This window comes from Pteropus vampyrus, unplaced genomic scaffold (assembly GCF_000151845.1).
Source record: "Pteropus vampyrus isolate Shadow unplaced genomic scaffold, Pvam_2.0 Scaffold311, whole genome shotgun sequence".
Lineage (NCBI taxonomy): Eukaryota > Metazoa > Chordata > Mammalia > Chiroptera > Pteropodidae > Pteropus > Pteropus vampyrus.
Window position 1 is genome coordinate 1,735,272 of NW_011889092.1, and position 19,229 is coordinate 1,754,500.

The window sequence follows — 19,229 nt, forward strand, 5'->3', positions numbered from 1 at the left end:
ACTCTTTTCCCTGTGGTTTCCAGGTAGCCTTGTTCTGTTCCTGTTCTACCAGCAGCTCAAGAGTGAGGGTCTGCAAGTCTCTTATCCTCTAGGAACTCATGAATAACCCAAACGGCTTGGAACAGATACCTTTCACAGTCCCTTTGAGTTCTATAATTTATGTCACTTCAGAAGTCTTGGGGAAGAAAATTAGAGGCCTGACTTTATGAATTTGAGAATGGGGGAACCTTGCAACTGGTATTCTCCCAAAAACACCTCAGCCGGTGGAGCCTCAAGATGGAACAGGTTTCCACAAAATAATTAAGGCAACTGCATGGAATGTGGATTAATTCCTCTTCTACTTCCAGCAAACTTACCCTGTCCCAGAATTAGAAGGTAGCCTCACTGGTTTCCTCAGCCTCAGAAGTCTCTCAGCCCTACTCTGAATACTGCTTTTTATCTCCTCCTATATGTAAAATACAATTCTATCTGCTTATAAAATGGAGTGATCATCAGTGCTCACCCCAGGGTGCTTTGTGGCTGGTTATTTGGTCTTCAGAAGAAGAAAGAGGCAGTGTGCCTCTTTCTTACCAGGGCTTGGTCCTGTGTCCATTGGAGGGTATGTGGGCAAGTCAGTCCATGTTGCCTCTGGTGAGTAGTTCTTCGAAAGTAGGGTCAAGAAAAGGGCAGGTTGCTTTGGTGGCAGACAGAAATGACTGCTTTATAGTTGAGCTTTTGCCTGTCCAGACTGGCCTCCCTGCCTGCCCATTACCCTGGATCACTCATAGAGACAGAGATTCTGCTCAGTTTCCAGCAACAGAGCAGCTTAGCAGGACTGCAGTGAAGCTAGGGGGACAGCCAGCCATGCGGACTGCCTGAGGTCAGAACATCGACCTAGAGGGAGGTTCACGCAAGGGGAACAGTGTGCTCAGCCATCAGAGCTGTCAGGGAGGCTGCCATACTAATGTGAGTGTGGTAGCCCAGAGAGTAGTGGTGTTGTTGCTGCCCTAGCAAGGTTCTCAGATTGGCAGCATGAGGGGTATGTCAAGAGCATCAGAGCATTGCTGCCTAGATGAGATGTGAAGTTACCCTTCCTGGCTTCTCCATCTCTCTAAAACCGTTCCTTCTTTCAAGCTCCTTTGCTGCCACTGGTTCCTCCACAAAGCCTTCTCTGTACTTGGCAATAATTGCAACTTGCCCTCAACTGCTCTTTTGAATGTTCTCTAAATCTTGGCCTTTTGTATGGTTATTTGAACTCTCATCTGCCCATGTCCTTTCTTTCCTCCTTCACTGACAGTTTCTTTTGCAGGCCATGACCTATACCTCCTTGGATTCCCCACTGAACTGGAGAAATTATGTTTGCTTTACATCTCAAACAGAGGAAAATTTCATGAGTACCAAAATTGCCCTATGTTTGCAGCCCGATATGAGGAGATTCAGCTTGTGGGCTGTCCTCTCCTTACTCAGCCACAGCTTTGCTGCCTTCGGCTGTCTTCTATTCAGATGCTCTCACCAAAAAAAAAAAAAAAGGGAAGAGTGTTTGCTGAGAGGGCAGGGCCAGGAAGAAGGGAGAGGATTAATTAATTGAGTGCCTTCTCACCTGCTCTCAGGATCCCAGCAGGGCTCAGTAAACATTTTTGAATTCATAGAATCTCAGAGTGTGAAGCCATCTAGTCTAGCTTCTGCTATTGCACCAGTTTTCACCTCCTGCATTCAAGTTTTGTATCTTTATGTACTAATGGTTCCCTACAGGTTGATGCTTATATTCAATCTTCTAGATCAGTGGTCAACAAACTTTTTCTGGAAAAAGCCAGATAGTAAACATTTTAAGCTTTGTGACCCCTTCGGCCTTGGTTGTGACTACTCAACTATTTGGCTGTCATAGTGTGGAAGCAGCTATGGACAACAACAAACAAATATGCATGAATATGTTCCAATAAAACTTTATTTACAAAAATAAGCAACAGGCTGGATTTGACCCATGGGCTGTATGTAGTTTATGTGTTCTAAATATTTTCTCCTTCCTTCCTCCCTCCGTCTCCTCTTTCCCTCCTTCTCAACCTTTCCTTCCTTCCTTCCTTCCTTCCTTCCTTCCTTCCTTCCTTCCTTCCATTGTAATCAAAGACTAGTACATAAAATACATGGCAGGGATCTAGTCTAACTCAGCAATGCCTGGAACAATGCCTGCTTCCTTCCTTCCTTTCTTCCTTTCTTCTTTTCTTCCTCTTTTCTTTTTGATTTTGGTCAGCCACCTCTGAATTTTTTTAACTCATGCTAACCAACCTATATTCTAGATAGGTAGGTAGATATACAACAAAAATATTGGAAAAGACTGTTTTATCCATCATGAAATAAAGATAAATATATTAAGTGTCTCTTCTCATTTTGTATGACCTGCAAATTTATTGAATAGGCTTTTTATAGATTCATTTATTAATTTAAAAATAAATGTTAAAAATTTTATTGGTCACATTTCTATATAGCAGGCACTGTTTTAGGCACTGTTGAGTTAGACAAGAACCCTGTCATAACGTACTTTATGTGCTAGTCTTTGCTTAAAATGTTTATAAGGACTCTTATTAAGAGCCCTAGAGCACATGGTCAGGACAATTTTGAAGTATTATTCAATATTCACAACTGTAAATCCACCAAACTTTATTCTTTTCTAGCCATCATTATCATGTCCATAAAATTTTGAGAGATTTTCTCAGATTTCTTGCTAAAATAAAAATGTTTAATATTTGTCATATTTTCTTGCCCAGGAACCCCTTCCCAAAAGGATTTTAGGTTACTCTACATGGTCTGGTCTTGTCCCTTAGGAAACCCATACTGGGTGCCTAAGTGTTTAAGAACTGTTTTAAAAAATACATTCTAGAAATTTTGTCAAGGATCATTGATAAAACTCACTGTTCTGCAGCTTGCATGAAATAAAACTCACTGTTCTGCAGCTTGCATGAAATTTGGTCAAGGATCATTGATAAAACTCACTGTTCTGCAGCTTGCACTTTTTTTTTTTAATTCCAAGCTAACTTTGCCTGCCACAGTTTTCTGGCAGCTCATTCGAGTTTCTCTGGTGTATCAGTTTGGATGTGTTCTGCTCTCCAAATTCATGAAATCTATGGCTAGAGAGGGACAGTCCTTTAGTATCATCTCAGGGCTCTCCTCCCTGCTTAGCAGACTACACCTTTAGCTCCTACTGAGCCATAGTTTTCTTTTCTTTTTCCATTTAAAGATATCTCATTCTTTCATCCATTCAACCAGTATTTATTGATTGCCTACTGTATGCAAGGCACTATAACCCAGCTCTCTGTCATTCTCATTGATGTAGACAGAAACAAAAGGATCCTGTGGTTCTCCTTTCTTTGGATTGGATTGACTTTTTCACAGGAAGTTACCTGACTTATGGAATGTGTGAGAAAGATAGGGTAGAACAAGAGATGCAAGCCCCTTGCCTAGAGTATGTCTGTGCAAATTCACAGGAAAGTCACAAGCTCAAGAAAGTTGGACAGTCCTTCACTATTGAAGCATAGAGTCAATGCCGGAGTCTGTCGAGTTCACTAAATATCTAATTGATATTTCTTTGGGTCTCAGCCTGTGCTCAGTACTGAAGGATAGTGGCAAGTTATAGTTTGTGACCTTGGCAAGACCCCCCAAACTCCAGTAATATATCCCTTGTCTACCTTTTCAGTGTTGTTGTAAAGATCGAGAGATAAAGTATGTCAGTGACGTGTGAATTGTAAAGTGCTCTATAGTTGTAATTGCTTGTTAATTTGTTTATAATTCAGCATGTGCTTACTAGGTATCAGGCACTCTGCCAGATCCTGGAAATACAAAAGTGAATATGTATGGTGTAGCCCCTCAACAGTGCTCCTAGTCAAGTAAGAAGACAGAACTATGAACAAGGCATCATAGTACAGAATAGTAAATGCAAAGGTAGATGTACAAAGATGTAGATAGCGCTAATACAGGTAGTGATGAGCTCTACCTCAGGGCAGGCTGGTGTCTGGAAAGTGTCACAGGGTAAGTGACTTTGAATTGGGTCTTAAAGATGAGTCAGAAATTGCCAGGCCAACTGAGAGAGGGATATACCAAGCAGAAGGAGCAACATATGCAAAGACATGGGGTGGTTGGGTGACAGCAGGCAGAATCATCTGTCACAGTGCTCTGAGAGGAACAGCAAGACGTAAGAGTAAAGAAGGAAGTAGGATTCCACGTGGAAGGGAACTTGTAAAGCAGTTCTAGGGAGCTCGCAGTGTTTTCTGAAAGCCATCAAAAGATTTTAAGCGGTGTAATGCTCACCTTACATTCACATTTTAAATGGACCATTCTGACAGAGTGTCAGGGAAGGAATTGGAGGGAAGAGATTAGCAATGACTCTTGACTTTTAGGGGATGTTAAAGAATTGAGAATTGGATGAGAAGCTATGCTCTTCTCTGCCAGAATGCACTTATGATTTCTGAGGATTTCTAAAAGTGATCTTTGGGAACGAGAAAATAGATGTTAGAAAAATACTAGGAGGAAGTCGAGTTCTCAGTGGAATGTGGGAGTTGATGGAAGAAGGTGCCCATGGTGACACCTCAATTTCTGATTTGGGTGAACAATTGGATATGTGGGTCTGGAGTTCAAAGAAGAAGTCTGGCAGGAGATAGGGATTTAGGAGTCACTGGTATTTGCTTGATAGTTAAAAAAAAAATGGATGGGACTGAAACTGCCTAAGGAAATGAGTTAAAGTGAGGGGGTGAGAGGACAAGTCCCTCACTCAGGGTACCAGCATTTAAGATATGAAGAGGAAAGAGGATCCAGACATGGAGACCAAAGAACATTGGAGAAATTGCCTTGTTTTCTCTCAGAGAGGCTCTATATCTTTTCTGCCTACTCGGAACAGGCACAGGCTGGAGAGGAAAGAAACTTTTGTGCCCTCCTTGCCGAGACTTTATAATTAATTGCTCCATTCCTAGAGAAATACTTTTCCTATTTTACATATGGCCATTGCTCCTTAGCAAGAAGCCTGCTCAGCTGGGCACATCACAGTATCTTCTACTCTTGTCAGTGTTCATGTATCTGGGTAGAGGGCAGGTCTGCTCATGTGGGTGATGCAGGAATGTTTGGCATGGAAACCTTGTTGGCCTGACTCCTCTGTCCATGGCATCTTCAGAAGCATGACGGTGTCCTTGAAAAAAAGGTTAGGCTTTGGCGGCAGGCAGTCATGATTCATCAAAATTCGGTCACTTACTAGCTGTGCGATCTTCATGAAGCGGCTTTAGGTTCTTGAATTTCAGTTTTCTCATTTGTAGGGATAACAACACCCATCTTATAGGGTTGTTAGGATGACTAGAGATAACCATGTATAAAACATAGTGACCTTTGATGAAGAATTTCTTTACGGAGGTAGGTTTTGGCTCAGTATAAGGCTCAGTACCTGCCTTGGAGGTACTGAGCGACAAACCACTCAAGGGGCACTGAGAGAGGCTAGATGTCTGCCCACCAGGGAGTCTATAAAGGGTATTCTTGCCCTGGGACATTGGATTATATGGCCTCCAAGGTCCCTGTCAGCTGTGTGAAATTTAAGGTTCTAGAAACTAAGCTTACCATCAGAGCAGGTAATGTACTTAGAAGAAGTGGGATTTGAACTGGGCTTTGGCGGGGAGGGAGATAAAAAGATATTATAAGCAGGGGACACAGCTTGAGCAAAGGCATACAGAGGGGACACATGTGGAGGAAAACATGAAGATCACAGCTACTTCTCTACCAACTCATCCTCTGGTCTTGACCACATTCCATTCAATGCCTTGAGCCCCACCCATGCCCACTCCAGGAGAGTTCCACTTGTGGCTGGCTGATGGGTGGTGGGCCCCAATCCTCAGGTGGAGGAGGCAGTAAATTAGTGGTAACAGAAAACAAGTTGCCCAGCCGGGGATGCCTCTGGCTGCTTGTAAGTAACTGTTATGAACATTGGGTGTCTGGTGCTGTCAGAAATGCAAGCGAGCACTCTGAACGCCTCTCATATGTACAATTAAAACAATAAAACATGGCAGAAACGTGGCTGGAGCATACTATAAATCAGCTTCTCTTCTCAGCTCCAAGTGGCAGCTGAATAAAGATGAGTTGTATAGAAACTGGGTTGGCATAGGCCCTTCTGGAGAGAGAGGGTAGTGGGCCTGGCTTTCTAGGCTGGACCTGCCATAGTCAACCCCACCTGCCCAGGTGACCCCTTCCTACAGCTCCAGGAGCTACAGGTCCTGTCCTGCTGCAGCTGACCTCCCCATCTCTGTGTCTTCAGATGGGGGACAGGACGGTGCAAGCTGGCGCATCACAAACCAGTGGACAAATGCCCTGGAGTTCAGGAGATGGCTAAGAGTCCCCACTGGCGGTAATGGAACTGCTATAATACTTCTCCCCATCCCTGGGACATGCCAAGGAGTGGTCTCATCCTAGCTCATCTATATAGTATAAGTTAACCATCCAGCACCCACTGCATGCCCAGCCCAACCCAGGTGTGGCAGAGAGGATGTGTGCCCTGGGAGGGCACAGACTTAGATGGGAGTAATAAGGCTTGCAAGGAAATAAAAATCACCTAGAGAACTTGTTAAAACAGAATCCTGGGCTGCACTCCCAGAAATGCTGATCCAGTAGGTCTTGGGATGGGACCTGAGATTTTGCATTTCTAACAGGCCCCCATTTCTTGAGTAGCATGATCTAGACTACAGGTGTTAGTTGTGGCCTTGAGCTTGAACTGCTTTAAAAAATTCATCTGGACCTTCTTCTCCCTGGAAGAGACCTCATTTTGCCACTTTAAGCTTTACTCCCAGAGAGGCTGTGTGCTTATGCCATGGTATTATGAGTGTACAGAGCAATTTTCTGTACCTCAGAGGCTCTGTCTCCTTATTTGTAAAATAAAGAGTTAGAGATAGTATATTTATCTCTAGCCTAAAACATAGAACATAGAAGGAATTCTATTAATGTAAATTTCTGTTTTTATATCATCGTCTTCATCATACTCTCATGGAACTTCATGAGAACGTCATGAAGTCTTTGACACAGCCTTCCAAATGCTTTTCAGTGGTAGCAAACTATTACCTTCAAAGAACCAAACATTATTTAAAGTCCAAGGAATGGCTATCACCTGACTGCATGACCTTGGACAGATCTCTTTATCTGTCTGAGTTTTGATTTTCTCATCTATAGAGAATGTTTCCTATATCATAGGTTTATTATAAAGATCAAATTGAACTACTTATGAAAGAACTTGAGAAAATACAAGGCATCATGCAAATATAAGATACTAGCAAGAACAGTAATTAATAATCATTAAAATTGAAGACATGACCAAGATAATATTCAGCAAGGATCCAGTCAGAGATACGGATAACAAGGACTATCAGAACTCAGTCAAGGAAATAAAATGATATTTGAGCCTTGAAGTATAAGAAGGTTTTATGGAGGGCCTGTCGGTGGGTGTAGTTGGGTGTGAGCCAAGAAGAGGTATGTTTATGTCCAAAACATTCAGAGATGGGAAACAAAAAAAAATGTTTCAGGCCAGCAAGTGAACTTGTTAGGGTGAAGCATCCACACAGCAGGATTTGTTTTAGAGAATAATGAGCAGTAAAGACACCATAAACTGGATCCAGAGCAAATGCTGGGACTTTATATCCTTTAGACAAAGAGGAGCCTTGAGGGTCCTAGAGAAGAGGGCACTGCAAGACCTGATTCCTTCCAGACTGGAGAAGCAGGAAGAGGTGATAATAAGATGACAATGATGGTGATAGCTGTAGCAGCAATAGGCAACATTTATTGATACTTGCTGTGTGCTCACAGCAACCTTATGATGTAGGCATTAAAGACACTGAGACAGAGAGATAATGCCAAATACCAGCAGAACATCTCTCTTGTAGAGAACCCAGCAACCATATCAGCCTGTGTGTGCCCCACACGTAGTCAGCTCAGAACCTCTTGCTTGTTCAGAGTCTTGGAAGGCTTGGGAATCTGCCAAGCCAAAAGCTGTTTGGGTAAGTTATTATTTTTCATAATGTCCCTGACTCTTCCTCATCATTGTCAGAGCCTTGTCGCACCTCCAGGGCCAGTGGTTCTGCATGTAATTTCTCAGCAGTGCTGGCCACTATAGAGTCACCAGGATGGACAACACACTGTCAGTCCATCAGGGCTTTTTGCTAACTTCAAGATTAAGTGCATCAGCCAGTTAGGTTAATTGTGTCCATCCTTCTCCCCCTACAAACCTGTATATATATATTTGACTAGGAGAGGGAGATAGACTAGTTGACATGTTTTATTTAAAAGAATAAATTTGATGCATTTATAAAAATAAGAAAATGTGGGATGGGCTGGCAAAGAACTAGTATGATTTTTAACTGATTTACATATTTCGTGTATAAATATTTTTTCATCAAAAGTTCCAAATCAGGGATAGGTCCCACACACCACACAAAATATATTAGAGACATTTATATGGATAGCAGGAAGGGAGACAGAGGGCTGAAATTTTCCAGGCACCCAGTGATTGATGGGGGCTGAGGCTCCCCCTGACGCTTTATTGAGTTTCCGATGATTATCTCTCGCTGAGACATTTTTTACAGATGATGGTCGAGCTGTCACAATGGACCATGGGGGAAAAAAACCAACAATAATAACACTTTAATCTTTTTACTGCACTGCTCCCTAGTATCTCAGATTCATCTTCCCTGACGCACGCAGTTCATTATTCTGCCCCTCCCTGGATGGGAAATAAAGGAAAATAAATATATATGTAGACACACTTACCCACATACATACACACACACGGAGTGTATAAAAGAGACCACCTCAGAACCAGAGAGGGGCAGAATTTATTGTTCTTTTTGCAAGTGTTGAGGTTTATTAGTAGAGATGCTGGGTTGGCTTGGAATTGGCTATTAATTACAGCATTTTGTATTTGTTTTTTATTGGAAGTTTTTAACATCTTGAAGAAAAAGCAGAGGAGAGACAAGCAGGTGTAGAGATGGGAGCACAGAGGGACCAAGTTTGGTCAACCAAGTAGCATAGCCGGCTGAGAGGCAGAGAGAGCAGTCTCCTTCCTCTTGTTGCCAGCCCTGCCTAGAGGATTTCTGGAGCTGTAAGAATACTGCTTTGGTTAGGATGAGGATAGGTGGGGGTGACGGGGAGAGGGCAAACTCAAAGTATAGGACAAATCAGAGGGAACCTAGATACCTGTGAGCATGTTACTTCTCTGAGAGTTACAAGAGGGGGAGAGTAGGGGAGGTTCAAATAGGGTATTGAAGGGTCTATAGGTAATAGTAACAGATTCTTAAGAGTTTGCCTTATCTTTGAATTTTTTTTAAAGTAGTCAAAATGGTATAATGAACTACCATGTACCATCAGCTACCTTCAATATTTAATAACATGGTCAATGTCGTTTTATCTATACTCCCCATCTACTTCCTCCCCCCACCTCCCGTATTATTTTTACCATCTCTGAGACATATCAATAGCAATGTGTGGATCTAATTTAGATCCTGATTCAAACAAATTATAAAATTGACATTTATAAGAATAAATTTATTGGAAATTTGCATATCTTTGATGGCATGAAGGTGAAACATGGGCTTTGGAAAGCTCCACCTGGGTGCGTGGTCAAAGGAGGGATCCTGGGTCAGAGAGGGTGCCACACCAACAGTCCAGAGCCACAGGCAGGGTCAACAGCTTGTCTTAAAGTTCTAGGTCAGCTTTCCTGCTCTCCCCCTTCGCTTTCATGGGAACATGAGAAGATGGGCTTGGGGTTCCTTCTTGTGAAAGACTGTACTTACTGTGTCTCCAGTAAAGTGAGTGCTGACTCAGTCTTCTCTTTAACTCATCAAATCTTTTCTGAACTCCAGCTATGTGGCAGCTCCCATGCTACACTCTGATAAGGTAATAATGAGGTGAGCATGATCTTCTTTTTAAGGAGAAATCTTCTAGTCCTTGGGCAAAGAGCATGGTGTATCTGAGAACCATTTTCAGACAAGGTCTGGTCCTCCAGCTATAGGCCAGCCTTCTCTGTGTGATGGATCAAGAGATCTACAAGACACACTAGCTATCCTTTAAGAACCTGCTTGGGGAAACATTTTAACAACCATTCACTAAAGAAGTATTTATTGAGCACCTGCCATGTTCAAGAGTATACACTTGAAGCAATCTGAGAACACACAAGACTATGTAAAAGATATTAATTTGATTAAACTAGACATTACTAGAATGTATAGAGGAAAGGGGCAATCCATAAAAATCAGACTGCTTAATTTGTAAAGGATAGGTAAAACATTGATAAGTAAAAGGAAAGAATAGTGAGGCGTATAGGGAAATGAGTACAAGCCTTGAGGTTGAACAGACCAGCTCTGTCATTGACTATTGATATGACCTGAAACAAGCTACATAACCTAAGTTCTGGTTTCTTCATTAGTATGGTTCTTATGAGGAAAACAGTTGTAAAGTTCCTAGCACAATACCGGGCACATAGTTAGTGTTCAATAAATGGAGGCCATTATTTTTCTAAGAGTCATATATTTACCTGAGTATTGGAGGAAGATTCTTAGTTCTGGAATATTAGCCTTCAGGACTCACCTGTGACCCTCCACTGAGTGTAAAGTCAGCTCCCAGCAATGAGCCTGACATATTCTACAGTATTAGTGGTAATTCTAGCCAGGGTTAGCGTGGCATCAGGAAGAGATAAGGGCACAATAATAAACTTATTACCTTTTCTAGCCAGGGTTAGCGTGGCATCAGGAAGAGATAAGGGCACAATAATAAACTTATTACCTTTTACTGAGTCCTTACTATATGCCAGGCAATGCATTCAGCTCCTACGTACTTTTTTTAAAAAATATAACAGCTTTATTGAAATTTAATTCATATGCTGTACAATTCAGTCATTTGGAGTGCATAATTCAATGGTTTATCGTATATTCACAAGAGTTGTGCAGCCATCACCACAGTTAATTTTAGAATATATTCATTACCCCATAAAGAAACCCCATAGCCATTATCAGTCATTCTCTATTTTACCTCTCAACTTCCACTAGCCTTAGACAACCACTAATCCACTTTCTGTCTTCATAGATTTGCCTATTCTGGACATGTCACATAAATGGAACCATATATAACGTGTTCTTTTTGTGACTGACTTCTTTCACTTAGCGTGTTTTCAAGGTCCATCCACATTGTAGCATGTATCAGTACTTTATTCCTTTTTCATGGTCAAATAATATTTCATAGATATGCCACATTTATTTATCTGTTCATCAGTTGAGGGACTTTTGGATTGTTTCTGCTTTTGGCTGTTATGAATAATGCTGCTATGGATGTTTGTGTACAAGTTTTTGTGTGGACATAATGTTTTCTATTTTCTTGGGTTTATATCTAGAAGTAAAATTGCTGGGTCGTATAGTAAGTCTGTGTCTAACCTTTTGAGGAACTGACAGATTGTTATCCAAAGAAGCTGCACCATTTTGCATTTCTACCACCTGTGTATGAGGGATCCAGTTTCTCTGCATCCTTACTAGCACTTGATATTGCCTGTCTTTTACTTTAGCCATCCTAGTATGTGTAAAGTGGTATCTTGTGGTTTTGATTTGCATTTCCCTGATGGCTAATGATATTGAGCTTCTTTCTGTGCATTCTTGGCCATTTGTATAGCTTCTTTGGAGAAATATCTACTCAGATCCTCTATGTGTTTTTTAATTGAGTTTGTCACTTAATCTTCTTAGATAGGTGATATTTATTTCGCAGGTGAGGAAACATTCTCAGAGATGTTAAGTATTTTGATCAAAGTCACACAGTTAGTGAGTTTTGCTTCCCAATCTGACTGACTCTGACTGCTCTGCTCTTTCTAATATACAGTGCTTCCCGTTTGGAGAAATTAACTAGGACCAGTCCAATAGGAGAGGCCTCTAAAAGTCAAACAGAAGAATGTAGTTATATTACATGTTCCAGGACAGGGGAAGACATGTTAATTTGAAAATTGCCATTTCCTAGATGCCATATCCTAGGAGCTCTAACTTTCTAAACATGGGGCTTGGGAAGAGTGTTCTAGTACCCAGACATCCTTTGCTTTCTTGGAGCAGAACCAGGTGGGTAGAGGTGGAGTGGGTTTGGCTAGCCTTACATCTTTTTTGTGTTCTTCACAAGAACACAAAAGATCATCTAGTGCAGTGCTTCTCAGAATCTTCTTGGAAGAACAACACAAGGGGCTTTTTAAAATGTACATTGCCAGCCCCTGCCTGCTGAATCCGAATCGCCAAAGTGGGAGCCCAAGAATCAAAGTTTTTTTATAAGTTACCCAGGTGATTCTGTTCCCACTAAAGTTTGAGAACTCCTGATTTAGAAAAACTTCTCTTTTTTAAAAATAGAGAATCTGGGGCATAGAGGGATAGAGATACATATCAAGTTAATGAAAGAGCTATTTTTAAACCCAGTTCTCTTGTCTCCTGGTCTGTTGTTCTTGCTGTTCCCCATGCTGCTTAATTCATTAACAAATACCATTGTGTGCCCATAGCTTTCAAGATAGAGCCCAAACCCCTCTCGGGATCAGGCTTCTGCCTATCTGGGCAACCTCATATCTGCTCACTGCTCCACCCACCTTCACTTGAGGCTCACTGAAGGTCTCCTAGTTTCTTGAGTGGACAGGTAATGTGGTCTTTACCCTCTAGCCTTTGCAAATGCCACTTCCTGTCCTGGAATGCCCTTTTCCCCATCTCTACCTGGCAAGCTCCCCCTCATCCTCAAGACAGTTCTGGGAGATTCCTTCCCAAGACACATGACACGTGCCCCATCTTTGCAGCCATCAGACCCCGTGCATGCATGCCTCTCATAGTACTTCCATTACTGAGGTGCTCAGTGGTGGTGTGCTCATGGGCAGATGAATAGATGAAGGCTCTGGTGCACTCATTGCTGAAGCTGCATGGAAAACTGAAATGATGCTATGGGAGGTACATATAGAAAATATTATAACTAGTTACTATCATCCATGAAGAACCTAGGATCTAACTAGGGAGTCAGAACAGCAGTGAAAGTTTTAACATAAGAAGATATTACAAGAGATGTAAGACAATAAATAACTGGTAAATGGGTACACACAATCCACATGACAGGTAGGTATCCAGGGCAGAGCTGGGGGGAGAGGACTTTCTGGAAAAGGAGGCCTTGAATTGGTCTTTAAAGAACAGGTAGGATTTGGAGAGGAAGGCTGATTTTCCAGGTTGTAGAAGGAAATGAAGAGCCTTGTCCTCTCCTGGGATGGTCTCATGTGACCCAGCACAGGGAGTCTCCCTCTTGCCCCATCCCATGGCTGAAGACAAACACAACAGGTAGAGCCAACAGCACCACAGAGGTTCAAGAAGCAGCCTTTGATGCTGGCAGTAAGATGACTGTCTCTTAGGTTGTCCTGTAGATTTCATGTGGTTGTAGATACAAAACACCTTGGGTGGGAGGAAGTGAAAACCCAGAGGCTTCTTCCCAGAGACTCTTAATAAGAATTTAGCTTGGTCTCTGAGCTTCAAGCCAGGTGTGCTGACCCTGGGTTATGTGAGGCTTGAGCCTGTGGGCATTGGGCAAAAGCTATGTATGCAGTATGGAGGATGGAGCCAGGCAGGCTCAGGGTCTAGTCCTAGTCCACCACCGACAAGCAGTGCCAGTTGAGCAGGCAACCTAACCTCTTTACCTCTGTCTGTTGTTTAGTAGAGAGAATCATACTTGACCTGTCTGCCCTAGGCTGTCATGAAGGTAAGGGAATGATCGCATGGAAGTGCTCTCTAAACTGTAAAAGGCTGCGCGAATATAAGGGGTTATTCTCATGTTTGTCATACTAGTCGTAGAGGTTCCCTCTCCAGGAGACACGTTCACACCTTTAAGGGGTTATTCTCATGTTTGTCATACTAGTCGTAGAGGTTCCCTCTCAAGGAGACACGTTCACACTGCTAGACACTCCATGACATTAGATGGCACAGCACCTGGGATTGGCGGGTAGAAGCCAAGCCCGAGGGAGAGGAGCTTATAGTTAGGGTTGCCTGTCCTCTGCGCAAGGCAGCAGTGATAGAGCTTTTGTTATTTGGACACCACCTGTCTTGTCCCATATACCTTTTTTCAAAACCTCCCCCAATAGACTTAGCAGGATGAGGATAGGGTTCATTTCTGATTCATCTCTATGTCCCCAGCGTCTAACCCAAGGAAGAAAGCAACTTTAGTAAATGTATGTTCATGGTAATGTTTTTAAAAACTTCTAATCAGATTTGAACTCATAATATTTAAATATTTAGCATTCTTCAGATTATTGTTTATCATACCCATTTTACAGATAGAAGAACTTAGTAAGTGGCACAACTAAGATTTAGGACTGTATGACTCTGTTACTTTAAATCACTATTTCTCATTGTGGGAGGCAGTGGGTTTTGTTTTTGTCTTTTGCAGTTTCAGCAGTGCTGATGAGTGGCCAGGGCTATATGAAGGGCTTCAGGGACTTCTTTCACTTCTGCTGACTCCTTGGCACTGCGGAGGCCAGGAATCCTGCAGAGTATGTATCAGGCACATACCTGCCACAGTACCCAGGCATAGGTTTTGCAACATCAGAAGGCAGAGGCGAGAGCAGAAGGATGACAGAAGGATGCTTTGTCACCCTCCCCGTGACATAGTGATGCTGTAGGAAGTCACCTACTGAAGAAACAGAAATGGCTGACTTGGAGGGGAAGCAGGAGCCTGAGCCCATCTTACCCAGTGGTGGAATCAAGTTGGTAGATGTCTTTATTGAGAGGAGGACCAGCTGTAAACATGGGGCCTCAAAAGATTACCATAATGGCCAGCTGGTTGGTGAGCCAGTCTTGGATGAGTCACTTTAGCTTCCATAGATTTGCATACTCATCTTCAGTGGTGGTGGGGGGTAAGTGTATGAGGGTGCATGCTATACCTTTCCACCTTTAGCCACTTTTTGGAGGAGGGAAAAGAGTATGAGATCCAATGAGCTGGGAACTTCAGCAAGATGATCTGGGACAGAGCTTCTAAAACTGGGTGATGGGGGGAAGAGGTTATTGTTAAGAGCACGAAACAGGCCTAACTGACTGATTGTGGCATCCTTCTATCTATCTTCATCTATAAAATGGGGAGAGTAAACTTACACCTCACAGGGATTATTCTGAAATAAGTAACTAAAAATATTTTACAGATTATAATACTCTGCTCAATTCCAAAGAGTGGTCTGTGGAACACCAGTACTTCAGGATTTTAAGAGGAGTTAGGTGGAAGGAACCTGTCAAATAAGAGACTACTGAGTAACACCAAATTAAACAGATGGTTCTTAACTCAGAGCTATGCCTTTCTGAGGGGAAAAGTGTATGCAGGATTTCCCAAATGGACCTCTTTTCACAGAGAGACTACACTTTTGGAAGCACAAGCCTAGACAGTAAGGATAACAGCTGAAATTTACTGAGAGGTACTGTATGCCAGGCACTGTTCCAAGCCTCTTTACTCATAGTGTCTAATTTAATCCTTACTGTATCCCTGAGAGAGTACTGTTATCATCTTCATTTACAGATAAAGAAACTTGGCACAGAGAGGTTAGGTAAGATTACACAGTCAGTTCAGAACTAGGATCCCAGTGCAAGTGGTCTGGCTCCAGAGCTCACTTATTTAACAGCCACACTCTGCTGCCTCTACTAAATACTTGTTGACTGACATTATTATTCCAAAAATAATAATGTCAAGGCAATATCAAGGCCTTGTTTATGAATTATGTGTTTATTTGCTAATTCAGCAAGTTTTGTGAAGCACATTTATGGTCAGACACAGTAGTAGGCTCTGGAGATACACTGTGGAGAAGATAGTCACACTTCCTGTCCTCATTGAGCTTTTGGTCTAGTGGAGAGCATAGTCAACTAAATAGGTGATTGCAATAGAATGTAATAAATACTGTAATTGGAGGATGACTGAGGTGCTGGGGAGCTCTTAGGAACAGTAACTGCCTCACACTTAGAAAGAATCACTGGAGGAAGTGACTTCAGGCCTAAAAATGAATTAGAGTTAGCAAGCTGAAGGCACAGGAGAGGGGAAATGTTCCAGGCAGTGGAATACTATTTGCAAAAGCTCAGAGGCAAACAAGAGCACTAGAAAGGGGATGGTGAAAGATGAGACCTCAGAGGTGAGCAGAGGCCTTCCTCATGGACATTCCTTATTAGCTGGGCTGTGGTGCTGGCACTCTGGTAACATTTGTCCCTGAACGGAACAGCCCCAGCTGTGTTCCTGGAGTTCATTTTATGGTAAGCACCCTGCATATAGCTCTTATCATTGCATTTGTGAAACATAATTTGTTCAGTGGTCTGAATCTTGCATTAGATTCTTGTTCATTAGTGTATCTCCAGCAGCTACCACCATGCATTGGAGCTCATTAAATGTTGTTTGTTGAATGAATGATGTGTTTTCTTTGTAAAATGGATTGCACCCTTCCTACTTACTTGAGCCAACTATCACTTTTCCTCAGGTTCATCATTATATCCAGCAGTTAATGTCCTATGTGGCAATTCAGTGATGCCCTTAGGGGCTTTTGAGGTGCTGTATTCTGTGAATTCCTTCTTCACTCTTTATTGTGTTGTTCTTTTCCTTCCCTGCCTGGCCAACACTTGATTGTAATCAATCTGCTTGATTCTTTTCCTTTTCTTAATCTGCAGTGGGCTGGAAACAAGATCACTTACCATGATTTGATAAGACTGTTTGCTACTAAGAGTTAATAATCTCTGAGTTAGGTCCTAAAGGGCTCTCTTATGGGAAAAATGCAGATGCCATTGCATATGGGACTTGTGTGTTAGCTACTCAGAGACCTTTTTCCTGTTCTCCCTGCTCCAGAAAAGGTCAGATAACACTCAGGGGGTGGCGAGTCATCAGTTTGGAGACCCTCTGTCTGGTGGAGAAGAGGTTATCAACTTCATTCCATAGACCACAGAAAGTGGTTTGTTCTCAGCTACCTACTCCACCAACTTCATTTTGGCCAAACATTTGAAATGCTTCTACCTAAACTACCTTATCTGGATGCTGGCTACAAACCTCTGACCATTCCCTATTAAGGCAAGTTCTACAGAGAGTGTAGCTGCACCTTTACCTAAGCAGGGAAGGAAGGGGGAGTAAGAGCCAAGACTGGGACCAGACATCTAGGCTCTGAGCTCTTTTCTCTGGGTCTGATATGCTCATTTGCAAGATGAGGGTGACAGCATAATATGATGGGGAGAAAGAGTAAAGACTCAATTAGACCTGAGTTCTAATCATCACTCAGCCGCGTATTAGCTGTGTGACCTGTGTGCTTCAGTTTCCTCATCAATAAAATGGGAGTGATAACTACCTACTATATAAGATAGTTACGAGAATTAAATGGATTATGTGAAGTGACCATGCCAGGCACAGAGTAGAAGAAGGTCAGTAAATGAAGTCTGTTAGCATTAGGAGGAGACATGGCAGTCTTCTGGCTTTTGGAACTTTAAATAGGAGGTCTAGTTTTGCTGGAGGGGACAGTGCATAGACTCCATTCCAAGACCACTTGGAAAAGAATGGTTGAGGAATTGTCTGGTATTTTTGAATACTTAGGCAAGGTTACCTCTTGACTGAATTATACCCCCTACCCGGTGTGAGGGAAGAGTAACCTTTGCAGGCCCTGTGCCATGGGCTAGGGTATAAGAGGATTCAGGTAGACAGGACCCAAATACCACTTTGAGTGAACTCGGTTTAGGAGATAACATACATAAAGATAACATAAGACAGTTACTTTGATCATTTCTACATGAGGCAGAAAGAAACCCATCACCTGAGCAGGATAGCTATTCTGTAGGGTCTCAGTTCCCAAGGGAAACCTCAGAGGTAAGGTACCCTTTCAATTTATTGTCTAGACTGGGACTGTGCAGGACAACAGGCAAAAACCAGGTTTGTCCTGAGTGAACAGGGACGTGTGTGGTCACCCAACCCAGAGAGTCCTATAAAAGTGAGAGAACTGGTTTTAGGTCCTTTTATATGAAATTGGAGAGGAAGAGTCATGCATATTAGCACTACAGTGAGCCTGGGGGTTTTGGTTCTTTGACCACATGGAATGCCGTTGTTCTTACCTTCAAAAGAAACGTTTACAGTGCATTTATTAAGGGTAAAAAAAGCATATTACAAAATTGCAATTTAGTAAATTCCAATTTCGTAGGATATATATGCATGTGCATATATATACACATACCAGAATATTAAGTGCAGTTTCTCAAGTTGTTAAGATATTGATCCCTTCTTTGTAATTTTCTGTAGTTTTAAAATTTGAATGGCTTTTATAAATTAAGAAAAGGTCTTATCAAAATAATATTAAATTCTCAATTGTAAACATCTTCAGAGCAGAGGGGTATGTTACTGTTCTGCTAAGAAAAGCCTTTGTCTCCCACCCTATTCATCCCCTGTCTCACCCCCACCTTCTTTCTCCACCTGGATAACTCCTCTTCACCTTTCCAGACTCTGGGCTTCTGGGATCTTCTCTTCATCCCCAAATTAAGCTAAGCTGCCCTCTGGCTTTCTGTATCATCCTGTTATACCTCTAACATAGCATTTATCTCAAATAATACTATAAAAATCTGTTCGTTGTCTGCCTCCTTGAGATTAGGTCAGAGGCCTAATCTCTGATTCACTTCTCTGTCACCAAGTGAATCCTAATACGTAATAAATGTCAGTAAACATTAGTGGAATTAACCGTTCTCTGTTTTACCTTTTCTTGCCCAGCACAGGTGGCCAGGCACATAGTAGGTACCATTTTATGTTTAGCAAGTAGATAGATGAGTGAGTGAACAAATTAAAATGCGAAGATAAAGAAGGTGAGATTTGTGGCTCATGGCATTTGTTGTTAACGGAATGGTTTGTGTTACTCTTCCCCCAGTCCTGGTCACACGAGAGGATGACTTCAACAACCGGCTGAACAACCGCGCCAGCTTCAAGGGCTGCACAGCCCTGCACTACGCAGTCCTTGCCGATGACTACCGCACCGTCAAGGAGCTGCTTGATGGAGGTGAGAGCATGGGTAAATCGGGTGGGGGGTTGGCAGGGAGAGAGACTTGACAACTTCTGTACTCTGGAAATGCCATGCTCCCCCAGAGCCCTGTTACGCTCCTAGAGCTGGAAATGTCTCGAAGGTGACTATACTTAATGAAACTGGCAGTATGCACGTGTGATTTGCCCTCATGTGCCTGGAATTGGTTCTTTGCCTATCCTTGTGTTACATACCATGCCGTCCT

At 42.4% G+C, this 19,229-nt stretch overlaps 1 protein-coding gene across 1 annotated transcript in view; it reads left to right on the forward strand.

Annotated features, from left to right (window-relative positions):
- The window catches only part of CLPB (ClpB homolog, mitochondrial AAA ATPase chaperonin), a 133,564-nt gene that overhangs the window by 43,533 nt on the left and 70,802 nt on the right, over positions 1-19,229 (forward strand). Inside the window, exon 5 of the mRNA XM_011377410.2 lies at positions 18,875-19,003. Within this exon, the coding sequence (XP_011375712.1) occupies positions 18,875-19,003 (129 nt within the window). The remainder of the gene's footprint in view (positions 1-18,874; positions 19,004-19,229) is intronic.